At 39.9% G+C, this 15,699-nt stretch overlaps 1 protein-coding gene across 1 annotated transcript in view; it reads left to right on the top strand.

Moving 5' to 3' along the window:
- Positions 1–13,288, top strand: part of LOC127626118 (heterogeneous nuclear ribonucleoprotein L-like) — a 66,069-nt gene extending 52,781 nt beyond the window's left edge. The window contains exons 8-13 of the mRNA XM_052101685.1: positions 906–1,120; positions 3,252–3,373; positions 4,784–4,985; positions 5,281–5,338; positions 5,431–5,529; positions 12,675–13,288. Coding sequence (XP_051957645.1) covers positions 906–1,120; positions 3,252–3,373; positions 4,784–4,985; positions 5,281–5,338; positions 5,431–5,529; positions 12,675–12,730 — 752 coding nt within the window. The 3' untranslated portion in view covers positions 12,731–13,288. The remainder of the gene's footprint in view (positions 1–905; positions 1,121–3,251; positions 3,374–4,783; positions 4,986–5,280; positions 5,339–5,430; positions 5,530–12,674) is intronic.
- The last annotated feature ends 2,411 nt before the right edge of the window (positions 13,289–15,699 follow it).

Genomic DNA, 15,699 nt, shown 5'->3' with positions numbered 1-15,699 from the left:
GGTATTATTAGTTAGCTGCAACATAATGTGTTATCAAATCGACAGCCCTACAATTAAAATTAACCAAAATTAATAAATGCTTTTTACAATTATTGTTCATTATTAGCTGATGATACCTAATGCATGAACAAATGTTAACATATAGTGTTACTATAAAAAGTGTAAAACAAATAAATTGTATCATGTATAATGAGGAAAGGTTTCCGTTAATTATTATCAGCACTTTGGTCAATAATTGTTTTTAAATGTGCTTTATAAATAAAAGTGATTGATTATTTCTAGGTGACTAATGAAGAGTTAGTTGTAAAAGTCATTGATCATGTGATCATGTGGACAGACGGTCCAAATCAAAATATTTCGGTGGAATCCTAAATACGAACACATTCTCACTTATCACAAAATATTTGTACTTACAATATAATTTGAATGAAAAATGCTAAAGTAACAAAAAAAAAGTGTTAAATTGTAGAAACAGGATCATTTTCACTAATACTCTTCTCATCTGCTATTTCACAGCCATCATCCAATCAGAATTCAGAGCCTAATCTTTCTGTTTTATTATTAATATCGTTTTATATTTTTACAAGTTGCCAAATCATTGCAGAAGATAAATTATAATAATAATAACATAAATGTGCGATGGACTGGCGACCTGTCCAGGGTGTCCCCTGCCTTTCGCCCAATGTTAGCTGGGATAGGCTCCAGCCCCCCGCGACCCTGTACACAGGATAAGCGGTTGACGATGGATGGATGGATGGATAACATAAATGACAGAACATTAAAAATGACCAAGAAGAGATCAAATTAGAAGATAAGGGGAAATAATGTATATATAATGTCTCTCTCTTTCTGTGTGTGTATGTGTGTGTGTGTGTGTGTGTGTGTGTGTGTGTGTGTGGGTGTAGGGTCTCACTGCCCCCTGCTGCCTCTGCCCAGTAACACCCGTTTCAAGCGCAGCTCTCATGACGTGCCCGAGATTGTGGCATATCCGCTGCCTCAGACATCATCATACATGAGCCACACCTCCAGCTCTGTTGCCATGGTGAGCAGCCTCCACCCCGCCAAGATGAACTGCACTCGCATCTTCAACCTCTTCTGTCTCTACGGCAACATCGAGAAGGTGAAACACTAGCATACTGCTCACTACACGCTGTGTGCTATACGCTACATACTGCTCACTACACACTGTGTGCTATACGCTACATACTGCTCACTACACACTGTGTGCTATACGCTACATACTGCTCACTACACACCGTGTGCTATACGCTACATACTGCTCACTACACACCGTGTGCTATACTCTACATACTGCTCACTACACACCGTGTGCTATACTCTACATACTGCTCACTACACACTGTGTGCTATACGCTACATACTGCTCACTACACACCGTGTGCTATACGCTACATACTGCTCACTACACACCGTGTGCTATACTCTACATACTGCTCACTACACACCGTGTGCTATACTCTACATACTGCTCACTACACACCGTGTGCTATACTCTACATACTGCTCACTACACACCGTGTGCTATACTCTACATACTGCTCACTACACACCGTGTGCTATACTCTACATACTGCTCACTACACACCGTGTGCTATACTCTACATACTGCTCACTACACACCGTGTGCTATACTCTACATACTGCTCACTACACACCGTGTGCTATACGCTACATACTGCTCACTACACGCTGTGTGCTATACTCTACATACTGCTCACTACACGCTGTGTGCTATACTCTACATACTGCTCACTACACACTGTGTGCTATACTCTACATACTGCTCACTACACACCGTGTGCTATACTCTACATACTGCTCACTACACGCCGTGTGCTATACTCTACATACTGCTCACTACACGCCGTGTGCTATACGCTACATACTGCTCACTACACGCCGTGTGCTATACGCTACATACTGCTCACTACACGCCGTGTGCTATACGCTACATACTGCTCACTACACTGCGTGTGCTATACGCTACATACTGCTCACTACACGCGTGTGCTATACGCTACATACTGCTCACTACACGCGTGTGCTATACGCTACATACTGCTCACTACACGCGTGTGCTATATGCTACATACTGCTCACTACACGCCGTGTGCTATACGCTACATACTGCTCACTACACGCCGTGTGCTATACGCTACATACTGCTCACTACACGCCGTGTGCTATACTCTACATACTGCTCACTACACACCGTGTGCTATACGCTACATACTGCTCACTACACACCGTGTGCTATACGCTACATACTGCTCACTACACACCGTGTGCTATACTCTACATACTGCTCACTACACACCGTGTGCTATACTCTACATACTGCTCACTACACACCGTGTGCTATACGCTACATACTGCTCACTACACACCGTGTGCTATACTCTACATACTGCTCACTACACACCGTGTGCTATACGCTACATACTGCTCACTACACACCGTGTGCTATACTCTACGTACTGCTCACTACACACCGTGTGCTATACGCTACGTACTGCTCACTACACACCGTGTGCTATACTCTACGTACTGCTCACTACACACGCGTGTGCTATACTCTACATACTGCTCACTACACACCGTGTGCTATACGCTACGTACTGCTCACTACACACCGTGTGCTATACGTACTGCTCACTACACACCGTGTGCTATACGCTACGTACTGCTCACTACACACCGTGTGCTATACTCTACATACTGCTCACTACACACTGTGTGCTATACGCTACATACTGCTCACTACACACTGTGTGCTACACTCTACATACTGCTCACTACACACTGTGTGCTACACTCTACATACTGCTCACTACACACCGTGTGCTATACTCTACATACTGCTCACTACACACCGTGTGCTATACGCTACATACTGCTCACTACACACCGTGTGCTATACGCTACATACTGCTCACTACACACCGTGTGCTATACGCTACATACTGCTCACTACACACCGTGTGCTATACGCTACATACTGCTCACTACACACTGTGTGCTATACTCTACATACTGCTCACTACACACTCTGTGCTATACACTACATACTAAATTATCAAAATAATTAAATCCTTCAAACAGTACCACACTAACAGTGTCACATGACCTCATGATGATGAATGATGAAGTTCAGTTATCATCTCATAAATAAATATGGTATTTAGCATGTGTGTGTGTGTGTGTGTGTGTGTGTGTGTGTGTGTGTGCAGGTGAAGTTTATGAAGAGTGTTCCAGGTACAGCTCTGGTGGAGATGGGGGACGAGTATGCAGTGGACCGAGCGATCACACACCTCAACAGCATCAAAGTCTTCAGTAAACGACTCAACGTCTGGTGAGAAAACACTCACACACACACCGATGGCTTTTCTTATAAATAACATATAGACTGCATAGAATATATATTCTACATATCCACAAACGTGATGCACTCCGTCCTCTGAAGTAGTTTTTGGAGAAACATGATTCATTTTAGTCTCGCCATTATAATCAGTTTCACCCTAAACTGTAAACACACCCTTGTGATATGCAGAAATGTGAAATACCGTGCAGCCGAATATAGATGATATTGTTCTGTATGTATGGGCTGAAATGTTCATGCGCTGTAATTCATGTAATATCATGTTATTGCTGTAATAAAGGACTTTTCCTCGTATATTCACTGTAATTATAAGGAATGTGAGCCCTTAGATTGAGACGCAGCGCTCTCGGTTTCTCAGCAGCTGACATCAAAAGAAGATCTGCACAGACTCTCTGCCGCCATCCATCACAATAATGCATCACTCACGTCTAACATTCAGATCAGTCTCTTCATGGGATCATTGACACCGTTTGTGAAATGATCAAGGGCTTTTACACAGAAAACCAGTCGTGTTTAAGTTCTCAGACTGCTGCAATGAGCTCCGCAGAGGAAGAACTCGTCACCTGAGTTTGTGTGATATCATTCAACAGGTAAAGGCAAAAGTCTGCTTCGTTTAGATGTGAAGCTTGTCATCTGTGTACAGGATGCATGATGTAAATTTCGTCATCAACAGAGTGCTCGAGCACTGAACACGTGCAGCCCGATGATTACACTGAATGTGCATTAATTAGTGGTCCACACTCACAATTGAGCTGATGCTGTCATGAAGAAGCGCTACAAGAAGATGTAATCGCCACTAAACTTCAGGAGATGAATGTGAAAACATCAACATGTGCAGGTCACGAGCGACTCCATGTGTCACTTTGTTTAAAAAGTGAAGATGTTTTCTATGCAGGTGGAGAGGGGTGTGACATCATGAAATGGGGATACTCATGAATATTATCTTCAGGTTGCTAGGGAGGGTCTGGGTATCTCAGCGAGTACTGACGCTATCACACCTGGAGTCGTGAGTTTGAAATCAGGGTGTGCTGAGTGACTCCGGCCAGGTCTCCTTAGCAACCAAATTGTCCCGGTTGCTAGGGCGGGTAGAGTCACATAGGGAAAAAGGCCATCTTTTGTCCCCACATTTTGAATTTCGGGGCATTTTTGTCCAGAGGCCGCTTGCATGTCCAACCCTAATCTGTGTGCATGAGAGAACATCGCCGCCCGCTGTCACTCAACGCCACTGATGAGTGTAGCAACAAACTCACAACACACATGACTTCGTATTAGACACGTCACTGCCGCAAGCGATGACCCAGTACTTGACCCACCCGTCAGCTATGTCCATTTACAGAGGAAATACAAACACAAACATGATGATTTTATTATGTGTGTGTTCAGTGTGTCAAAGCAGCACGCCGTGATCCCCAGTCAGGTGTTTGAGTTGGACGACGGTTCCAGCAGCTACAAGGACTTCGCCATGACACGTAACAATCGCTTCACCAGCGCCGGTCAGGCCTCCAAAAACATCATCCAACCTCCGTCATGCGTGCTGCACTTCTACAACGTCCCGCCCTGCATCACTGAAGACGACCTGCAGCGAGTGAGTCACTGTCACACATCCACTTCCTCAAGTTCAAAGGGGATTTACACATGTTCCTAAAGGGACAGTTCACCCCAAATCATTTACTCACCCTCATGCTGTTCCCAACCTGTATGTCTTTCTTTCCTCTAGGTACAATGTTAGCCTCAGTCACCTTTATTGTGTGGAAAGGATTGAATGAAAGTGAATGTTGACTTCTTGACTTGAAGGTTTTCTTGATGTGTGTCATCAGCGCCCTCTGCTGGATCCTGCTGTATGTGTCACTCTGACTCTTTCCTTGTGTTTGTTTTTGCAGTTATGCACAGAACACGATGTCCCGGGATTCATCAAATACAAAGTGTTTGACGCCAAGCGTAAGTCATGATTATATTCCACGTGCAGTTGAACTGTTTCTGTGCAGCATGTGGATCATTTCAATCATTAACTCTTGTGTTTATTTCTGTAGCGAGTTCTAAAACCATCTCTGGATTACTGGAGTTTGACAGTAAAACTCAGGCTGTTGAAGTGCTGACGGTCCTCAATCACTATCAGATCCGAATACCCAGTAAGCAAACACACACAACACACACCTGAACGGTTTTACACACACAAGCCCTTTTCACATGTAACCCTGTAATGCCTGACATGTGAAAGAATAGTCTGAAGATTCACTTTTATTTACATTAAATGTTTTTTTATACTTTTTAGAAATCATATATATAAAAAAAAATAATGTTTTTGCACATGTTTTATTATGTATCATATTTGATACATTAGGCTTTAAGGTCATTAGGGTTAGGCTCCTGAGGCCTAGCAATTTATTTTTATATGTATGGAGTTTCCTTTGTGTCTTTATTATTCAATCAAACATACTTTGTTTGAGAGTAAAATTTATTATTTTGTAATTAAAAAAAAATAAAAGAGTGCAAAAAAGTCTTCTAAATGCTCAAAAATAAAGAAGTTGATAACAAAATTATTTGCAGTGCGTGTAATCTTTTGAAAACTTTTTTTTTTTTTTTTGTGCACTTCAAAAACTTTTCATCACAAACCCACACATTTTGCTCTCTTTTCTGCTGTCTTTTTTGCCGCTGTAAATATTTTGCTTGCGAGTTGAAAAGTTTTGCTTGCGCGTAAAGCTGTACCTCAGTGGGCGGTCTCTAACAACCAGATGAAAGGCCTTTTTCTATTGGTCACCCTCGATTGAAGTGACCGGTTGGCCACGCCCATTACAGTTTCCGCCGCTGCTGCTGCTGCCATCAGTGTCGCACTGCGGTCAAGCCAGCCGTGGTTTGAAAATACACGGTCAAGCCAGCCGCCAAAAAAAGAAGTGTGTGCGCCTATTACTATGAATACGGTAATTTCAGTAACAGCACAGAAAGAACGCGCTTTCAGAGCACTTGAGTTGCCCAGATCGATCCGTCCGTCTGTCTATCTATCTTTTTTCTTTCTTTCTATGTCTTTTTATCTATCTATCTATCTATCTATCTATCTATCTATCTATCTATCTATCTATCTATCTATCTATCTATCTATCTATCTATTTCTAAAGGCCAAATTTCTAATAAGTAGAAAAAACTAATGGTCAGTTCTTGTAGGGGACGTCCCATACCATACAGTATACTCACCTCATATCAAACCAGTTTACTGTAGCATTTTGGAGAAATGTCACATTATTTGACTTCTGAGGCCCATAAAGACCTCATTTCTAATAAGTAGAAAAAACTAATGGTCAGTTCTTATACGGGACGTCCCATACTGGGCTGGCTTGACCGTGTATTTTCAAACCACGGCTGGCTTGATCGCAGTGCGACGATGATGGCAGCAGCAGCGGCGGGAAACTGTAATGGGCGTGGCCAACCGGTCACTTCAATCGAGGGTGACCAATAGAAAAAGGCCTTTCATCTGGTTGTTAGAGACCGCCCACTGAGGTACAGCTTTACGCGCAAGCAAAACTTTTCAACTCGCAAGCAAAATATTTACAGCGGCAAAAAGACAGCAGAAAAGAGAGCAAAATGTGTGGGTTTGTGATGAAAAGTTTTTGAAGTGCACAAAAAAAAAAAAAGTTTTCAAAAGATTACACGCACTGCAAATAATTTTGTTATCAACTTCTTTATTTTTGAGCATTTAGAAGACTTTTTTGCACTCTTTTATTTTTTTTTAATTACAAAATAATAAATTTTACTCTCAAACAAAGTATGTTTGATTGAATAATAAAGACACAAAGGAAACTCCATATATATGAACATACACATAAATATTAGTTCACACTTTAAATACTCATAATTGTAAAGCTCTGTGATGTTTGTTGTGGGTGCATGAATGTAATGTAATGGTGATTGAGAGATATTCCTCAAAAGTCTGTTGATAAATGGATTTCAAAGGAGCTTTTTCAATAAAATAATGTACAAACTTTTAATCAAGCACAAGTTGCTTATATTCAGAAAATAATCATTTTAAAATATCAGTAACAATATAATCATTAGTCAAATAAGTTTTCATTTATCCCAACATAAGTCACATTTCATGGAGTCTGCCACCATTTAAATAGATCGATATAAACATTGAAACCACATTTCTCACAAATGACCACTAGATGGTGCCATAAACATGTGACACGTCCCATAGGTTGTTTGGCTCGTCAGCTTAAACAGAGAGTGAAACAGGAGCCGTCAAACGTGTTTCATATTTGATGCACACGGCTTTATAGGGTTAAAGATACACAGGATATAAACGATATATTACTACAGTTTAATTGTCACTAGTTAAAATGCTCGTTCTTAACATAAGCAATGGAATAACTACTAGTGAAATGTTCATTTTTGATATCACTTATTAGGTTTGCACTAGTAAAAACAATCATTCTTGATATTAAAAACTAGTAAAGGACGTGTTTTAATGCAGTACACTAGTACAAAATCTGTCATTCACTCCTGTTCAAAACACAATCACAGATAGTTATAAATCATTTATTCCAATGTCACGTATCAGCTGTGCTCTTCTGACAAGGACAAATATCATGTTATATATTCATAATGATGTTGTTTGTTACTGAAATGTCCATTCTTGATAATTCTGTAAGTGTATTTTATGATTGTGCAGTAATGAAAGATATCTTAAACAGTTACAGTCAGACGTATATCTGAAGTGAACATCGCTTCTGCTGAACCGTTCAGACCTAAAGATCTTCTTACTGTTGAATCCGTGTGTCTTCTGTTCTGTCTTTTGTCTTTTATTTAGCAATTATTTGTCTTTGTAAATAATTCACTAAAACAGTTTTTCCCCTTTTAAAAAAATGCTTAATGCATTCGGACAATTATGTTTTAGAAAAATGACCGTAATACTGATTTTGTATTGAAATTGGTCATGCCGGTAATTATTCCGGACCACACGTTCCTGCTCTGGTAGAGATTATAGCGTAGGCTGATCCTGTGCAAACTGTTGCTTTAGCTTGAGGGGTTTATTCATAATTAGCTTGAGGTTTCTGGAGTTATTCAGTTCTGAAGTGGATGTTGGGCAAGAGAAGACATGATGAAACACGCTTCAGATGAACTGCAGATAACTGCTGCGATTGAACTGATGCATGTTTTCTCAAGCAGTTTATACTTATGTCCAGTGTTTATTAACATCAGGTTTGCTTAACCAGATGATATTTTATTATTCGTCTCTGACTCCATTAGATCTATGCCTTGCCTCCACAGAATTATTCATTCATTAATTGATCTAAATCTGAAGCTTTGGCTCTGACAGTGTACTGCCCAATAACGGCTTTTCAGCCGGCGCCATCCAGTGGCACAAACAGGGCATTAAGAATTTGGGTATTTTATTCCCAGCAGATTTGTGATTTAGTGTGAGTTAATTTTGACCCATTAATAAAAAGGTTTGAGTGATGTGGGCAGGTGTGCTTCATTACATTTATCTGTGATTGAGAAGATTAATGTTATTAAAATGAATTATTTTCCAAAATTCATCTACCTGCTACAGTCTCTCCCTGTAGATGCCCCCCTCTCTTATTTCAAGCAGTTTGAGATCATAGTGAAGTCCTTCATTTGGAATGGGAAGCATCCCAGATTACATTTCAGTAAGTTACATTTCAGTAAGTTACATGGGCCGATTGATAAAGGGGGGCGAGATCTACCCAAGATTTAGTTTTATTATTATGCGTTCAGTCTCAGACATTTGTCTCATTGGTCGCTTCCCCCTGAGAGAGCCCCTCCCTGATTTTGTATTGAACAGGAAGTTCTTGCCCCTATTTCACCATTGCAAAACCTTTCTATCAAACTAACCGGAGAAGTTAAATTACACCCGTTATCTCACATTTACACTCCATATGGACAAAAGTGTCCAGAGTGTTTCATTCAGACATTTAAATGTTGCCTCGAGCATATGAACCCTAAATGATGTAATTCCCCTTTCTGCTGGTCAGAGTGGATTGTGAGGGGGGTCACTACACTCGGTGTCCTGTATGAGAGTGTTGAGATCCTTTGAGAATCTGGTTCAACATTTTGGGATTCCAGATCTCAGTTCTTTAGATATTTACAGCTGTGACACCTGCTCTGTACTGTTTTGGGGAGTAGCACACACCCCCCTAAGGCAGCAGATACTCTGGGAGGGGTGATTACTGCTTTTGGGAAAGGTCATGAGGCATCAGTGTATTACTCCTGATAATTCAGAGTCTGGGGGCGGAGCTTCAACTTCAATCATGAGATTATGGGATAAAGATTTAATCTTGGTATTGGAGGAGGGGGTGTGGGATAGGATCCTAAATAATGTCAAGTCTGCATCTAGAGGTGTGTGTGTGTGTGTGTGTGTGTGTGTGTGTGTGTGTGTGTGTGTGTTTGTAGCAGAGCGCTCTGAAGCGTGCAGCACATACAGACTATGTGTTTATTGTAATGAAATCAAAGCTTTTTGGGGTTTAATAATCACACTTAGTCATGTAGCCAACGCACAGAAACACCAAAATAACTGCTCGTTTTAAATGAACACATGAAATGGGGATGTTTAATGTTATTAAATAATAATAATAAACATGTATTAAGGCAATATCTCACATCTGTTGTGCTGCACTTTATTTGATATAAATATCTTCAGTGTTGTTTCGGATTATGCTGTGAGGATTTTGTAGAAAATAAATTAATTTGATAAAAATAATACAATTTTTAAAAATTGTATTAATTATTAAAATAATTGTATTTTCATTTGATTATAGTTTTATTTAAATTTGATTAGACACCATTTTGTGGATGAAATTGAATGAAACTGTCGAATATGGAATTTTGTTAAAACAACTCTCTAATAACCACAATTTTAATGACCTCTTGTGTGTTTTTGTTTAAATATTGCAACCGTGTGGCACATAAAATGTCCTGGAAAAAAGTGCATTGAAAAGAGTGGGAACCCTGTAATAGGAAATGGGGTGGATATTTAGATTTTTGGAGGGTTCTTGGAGAGGGATTTTTGATTTTTAATTTTTTGTTTGACGTGTATGTGCACTCTTTTTAGTTTGTTTCTAATTCTTTTGTTATAATTGTAAGAGACCACAGGGGGTTAACTTATATAACTGATTCCATATTTTATGTTGTTTTTGTGGATGGAATCAATAAAGTACCTTTACTGTATATCACTGAAAATCACTATAATGCCATATTTACTGAACTGTTATTTATCATCTGAATAGTCACATCCTCTTACAAGCAATTAGCATGATATTGCTAGCATGTTTTAGACTTAACTAGATATTGCTAGTGTGACGGTCTTGCCAGAGTGGTCCAATGGAGATAAAAAATGGAAATTGGTTTCGTGGCACAGAGAATTAATCAGTCCCACAGCATGTCTCATCAGCTCTTTGTACAATTTTAGCAAATTGACGGTTACAATAAGCATTTTCACTCAATTCTTGCTAGAACAGTTTAAATGAATTCAATATGAAATGAAACGTCCCACCTAGTGGTGAACACGGGCAATTCAGTACATATAATGCAATTAATCAATTCAACTGATTAAATCAATAACATTTTACAACATTACCTGCATAATGGAGATACAAAAATGGAAATAATGGTTTTGTGGCACAGAGAATTCATCAGTCCTACACGAAACACAAGAAAATACTCAGAGGAATTACGATCAAGCCTTGTGAAACAAAGTCAGAATAACTCAATATAAAACAACACATTTGATGCCAAACACATGTCAACAGATCCCTAACATATTCATTACAAGATCAATTCACAATACAGAAGTTATTTGTGTTTTTTAGTACTTTTAACTGATAATTCTCCAGACACTCAAAATGTGCCACTTACCCACAGCATGTCTGATTAGCTCATGAGTTCCCAATTCCACTCATCAAATACCATCATTCACGTTTAGATGGCGCTGTGCCCATTTATGCAGTAATTTAACATATTTACATACCGTTACACTAGCATGTTTTAACACTTAGCTAGATATTGCTAGCATGTTTTAACACTTAGCTAGATATTGCTAGCATGTTTTAACACTTAGCTAGATATTGCTAGCATGTTTTAACACTTAGTTAGATATTGCTAGCATGTTTTAAACTTAACTAGATATTGCTAGCATGTTTTAGACTTAACTAGATATTGCTAGCATGTTTTAGACTTAACTAGATATTGCTAGCATGTTTTAACACTTAGCTAGATATTGCTAGCATGTTTTAACACTTAGCTAGATATTGCTAGCATGTTTTAGACTTAACTAGATATTGCTAGCATGTTTTAACACTTAGCTAGATATTGCTAGCATGTTTTAACACTTAGCTAGATATTGCTAGCAGGTTATAACACTTAGCTAGATATTGCTAGCATGTTTTAGACTTAACTAGATATTGTTAGCATGTTATAACACTTAGCTAGATATTGCTAGCATGTTATAACACTTAGCTATGCTGCACACAACAAAGACTTAGTGAGACCAGCATCATATGATTCACAAATCTGAGTGAATTGGTCAAAAAGACTCAAGCTCATCTGGGGTCTGTGTATCTCAGTGAGTATTGGCACTGACTGTCACACCTGGAGTCGTGAGTTTGAATCCAGGGCGTGCTGAGTGACTCCAGTCAGGTCTCCTTAGCAACCAAATTGTCCCGGTAGCAAGGGAGGGTAGAGTCACATGGGGTAACCAAATTGGGCCGGTTGCTAGGGAGGTTAGAGTCACATGGGGTAACCAAATTGGGCCGGTTGCTAGGGAGGTTAGAGTCACATGGGGTAACCAAATTGGGCCGGTTGCTAGGGAGGTTAGAGTCACATGGGGTAACCAAATTGGGCCGGTTGCTAAGGAGGTTAGAGTCACATGGGGTAACCAAATTGTCCCGGTTGCTAGGGAGGGTAGAGTCACATGGGGTAACCTCCTCGTGGTGGTGATTAGTGGTTCTCTCAATGGGGCGTGTGGTGAGTTGTGTGTGGATCGTGGAGATGTCGTGGACATGCTGCGAGTCTCCGCGGTGTCATGCACAACGAGTCACGTGATCAGATGCGCGGATTGATGTCTCAGAAGCGGAGGGAACTGAGAGTTGTCTTCCATCATCCGGATTGAGGCGAGTAAGCGCGCCACCACGAGGACCTACTAAGTAGTGGGAATTGGGCTTTATAAATTGGGAGAAATGGGATAAAATAAAAAAGTCTCAAGCACATCAATTATACATTTTCATTGTTCTAATGATTCTATTTTCTGGTTTTTGTGTTTTTTCAGATGGTTCGAATCCGTACACACTAAAGCTCTGCTTCTCCACATCATCACACCTCTGAGAGCGACTGATTGAACGCACATAAACGTCACGTTTACAGTCACGAGCGTACTGATGGACAGCAATAGTGACATCACGATGAGCGCACTCATCTCTTCTATTCTTCAGACTCTTCTCCTCTTTATATCTGTTTTTGTCATCTTGTTTTTTTTTTCCGTAAACTTCCTTAACACGGGTCAAACCAGAAAACTGACACACACACTCTCTCTGGATATAAAACATGATGATGTCACTGACGCCAGGGCAACCAGAGGAAACGCAAATAAATGACATGCACTATTTCGTTAAGTTTATTTGCTTTATTGGATGTTCTGCTTGAGTCTCTGAAGACGACGACAAGCGCTTCATTAATACACTTGAGAAACTGGCCAAAAAAAAACTAAACAAACAAAAAAGCGATAATGAAACTGAGCTGAAGTAACTTTGAGAGATCTTGTGTGTGTGTGAGTGTGTGTGTGTCTGTGTGCACATGTATGAGTGTGTGTGAGCGTGTGTGTCTGTGTGCACGTGTATGAGTGTGTGTGTATATGTGAGTGTGTGAGTGTGTGTGTGTGTGTGAGTGTGTAGTGTGAGTGTGAGTGTGTGTGTATATGTGTGTGTGTGTGTGTGTGAGGGTGTGAGTGAGTGTGTATATGTGTGTGTGTGTGTGTGTGTGTGAGAGTGTGAGTGAGTGTGTATATGTGTGAGTGAGTGTGTATATGTGTGTGTGTGTGTGTGTGTGTGTGTGTGTGAGAGTGTGTGTGTGAGAGAGTGTGTGTGTGTGAGTGTGTGTGTGTGTGTGTGTGTGAGTGAGTGGACGACTCCTGCACAAGAGCGATGTGTTTATATTGTGTAATTTAGATATTTATGTGTACCTCATCAGGGGTGAACTATTGGAATTTGGAGAGTTTAAACCGTAGACAATCACGTGACATGCATGTAGAGCAGCTATCAAAGTTCTGGACACATTTGAATGAATTTGTTTTCATAATCTTATAAACCTTTTGATCTAAAGGCTAATATGTAAATGTGTCGTGTTTATCAGTATTTGTGTATGCATTTCTTTACAAAACACCAATTTCAAATATAGACACATATCAGAGTCCAAGCATTTTGGAAAAGTGAAGAAGATCACCAGAATTGCACAATTTGAAAGAACAGATCTGTCAGGGGCAAAGTAATTACATTATAAAGTACTCTAGTTACTTTGCAGTAACTCTGTCCTCCAAATGAAAAACATAACTGTGTCTCACACACTATAAATACACTATGCATTCAGACATGTAGTGTGTGCGTTTTCAAAGTTCAATATGATCCCTAATGGAAAACTTTACGGTTCACGGAAGCGTTCGGCATTTAACAGCTGATGGAAGTGATGTTTCAAGCGCTTGTGATGTGTTGCAGCTTTAGCATGTTAGCCAACCTCAGTTTAACACTTATATCTTCAACAGCGTGAGGTGATGATAAAACATCTGTAAGGTGCTGTCTTCACTGAAGTATCACTAGTCGCTACATTCTCCATTATTTACAGTTATAGTGCAGCCAGATAACTCCGCCCCTTCCGCTACATACGGCGAGCCACGTGCGCTGAGTGCATGAAGTGTCCTAAGGGCAGTGCAACCGGTGCAGTCTGTTCAAAGTTTTCTAACTCCTCCTAGACTGTTGGTCTGATATATCATATACAGACCCTCATGACAAATGATTTGTCGAATCGTTTCAGAAGATATAAGCTGTGCTCACAGTCACTCATTCTATATCTTCTGAACAATATCATGAATCAAAATTGTTTTGTGTAACTTTCTGTCATGATGGTTTCTAGATCAGGGGTCTTCAAACATTTTCAGGCCCAGGACCCCATGGTGGGTAGAGAGACGGGTTTAATGCCTATAAAAACGTATGGTAAGCTACCATATTATTGTATGTTCATACTTCATGATATTTGTATTGCAAACTATTGAAATAATCATTAAATAATGTTCAGCAGGGGTCTGCAATGTGACATTCATTTATTTTCCTTGTTAATCAATGTTCCATACCCCCTACTTAATAAAAGAGACAGACAGAAAGACAGACAGACAAACAGAAACAGACAGACAGACAAATAGATAGACGGACATACAGACAGACAGACAAACAGATAGACAGACAGACAAACAGATAGACAGACAGACAGACAAACAGATAGACAGACAGAAAGACAGACAGACAAACAGAAACAGACAGAAAGACAGACAAACAGATAGGCAGACAGAAAGACAGACAAACAGAAAGACAGACAAACAGAAAGACAGACAGAGAGACAAACAGAAACAGACAGACAAACAGAAAGACAGACAGAAAGACAGACAGACAAACAGAAAGACAGACAAACAGAAAGACAGAAAGACAGACAAACAAAGACAGACATACAGACAGACAAACAGAAAGACAGACATACAGAAAGAAAGACATACAGAAAGACAGACAGACAAACAGATAGACAGAAAGACAGACAAACAGAAAGACAGACATACAGACATACAGACAAACAGATAGACAGGAATACAGAGAGACAGACAGACAAACAGAAAGACAGACAGACAGACAAACAGAAAGACAGACATACAGACAGACAAACAGAAAGACAGACAGACAGAAAGACAGACAAACAGTAAGACAGACATACAGACAAACAGATACAGACAGACAAACAGACAGAGAGACAGACAGACAAACAGAAAGACAGACAGACAAACAAACAGAAAGACAGACAGACAGACAGAAAGACAGACATACAGAAAGACAGACAGACAAACAGAAACAGACAGAAAGACAGACAGACAAACAGAAAGACAGACAGACAAACAGAAAGACAGACATACAGATAGACAGACAAACAGATAGACAGACAAACAGAAACAGACAGACAGACAAACAGGAATACAGACAGACAAACAGGCATACAGAAAGACAGACATACAAACAGAAAGACAGACATACAGAAAGACAGAC

This window comes from Xyrauchen texanus, chromosome 32, assembly GCF_025860055.1.
Source record: "Xyrauchen texanus isolate HMW12.3.18 chromosome 32, RBS_HiC_50CHRs, whole genome shotgun sequence".
In the NCBI taxonomy this organism is placed as follows: Eukaryota; Metazoa; Chordata; class Actinopteri; order Cypriniformes; family Catostomidae; genus Xyrauchen; species Xyrauchen texanus.
The sequence above is the reverse complement of the archived record's forward strand: the minus strand, read 5'-3'. Positions and strand labels throughout refer to the sequence as shown.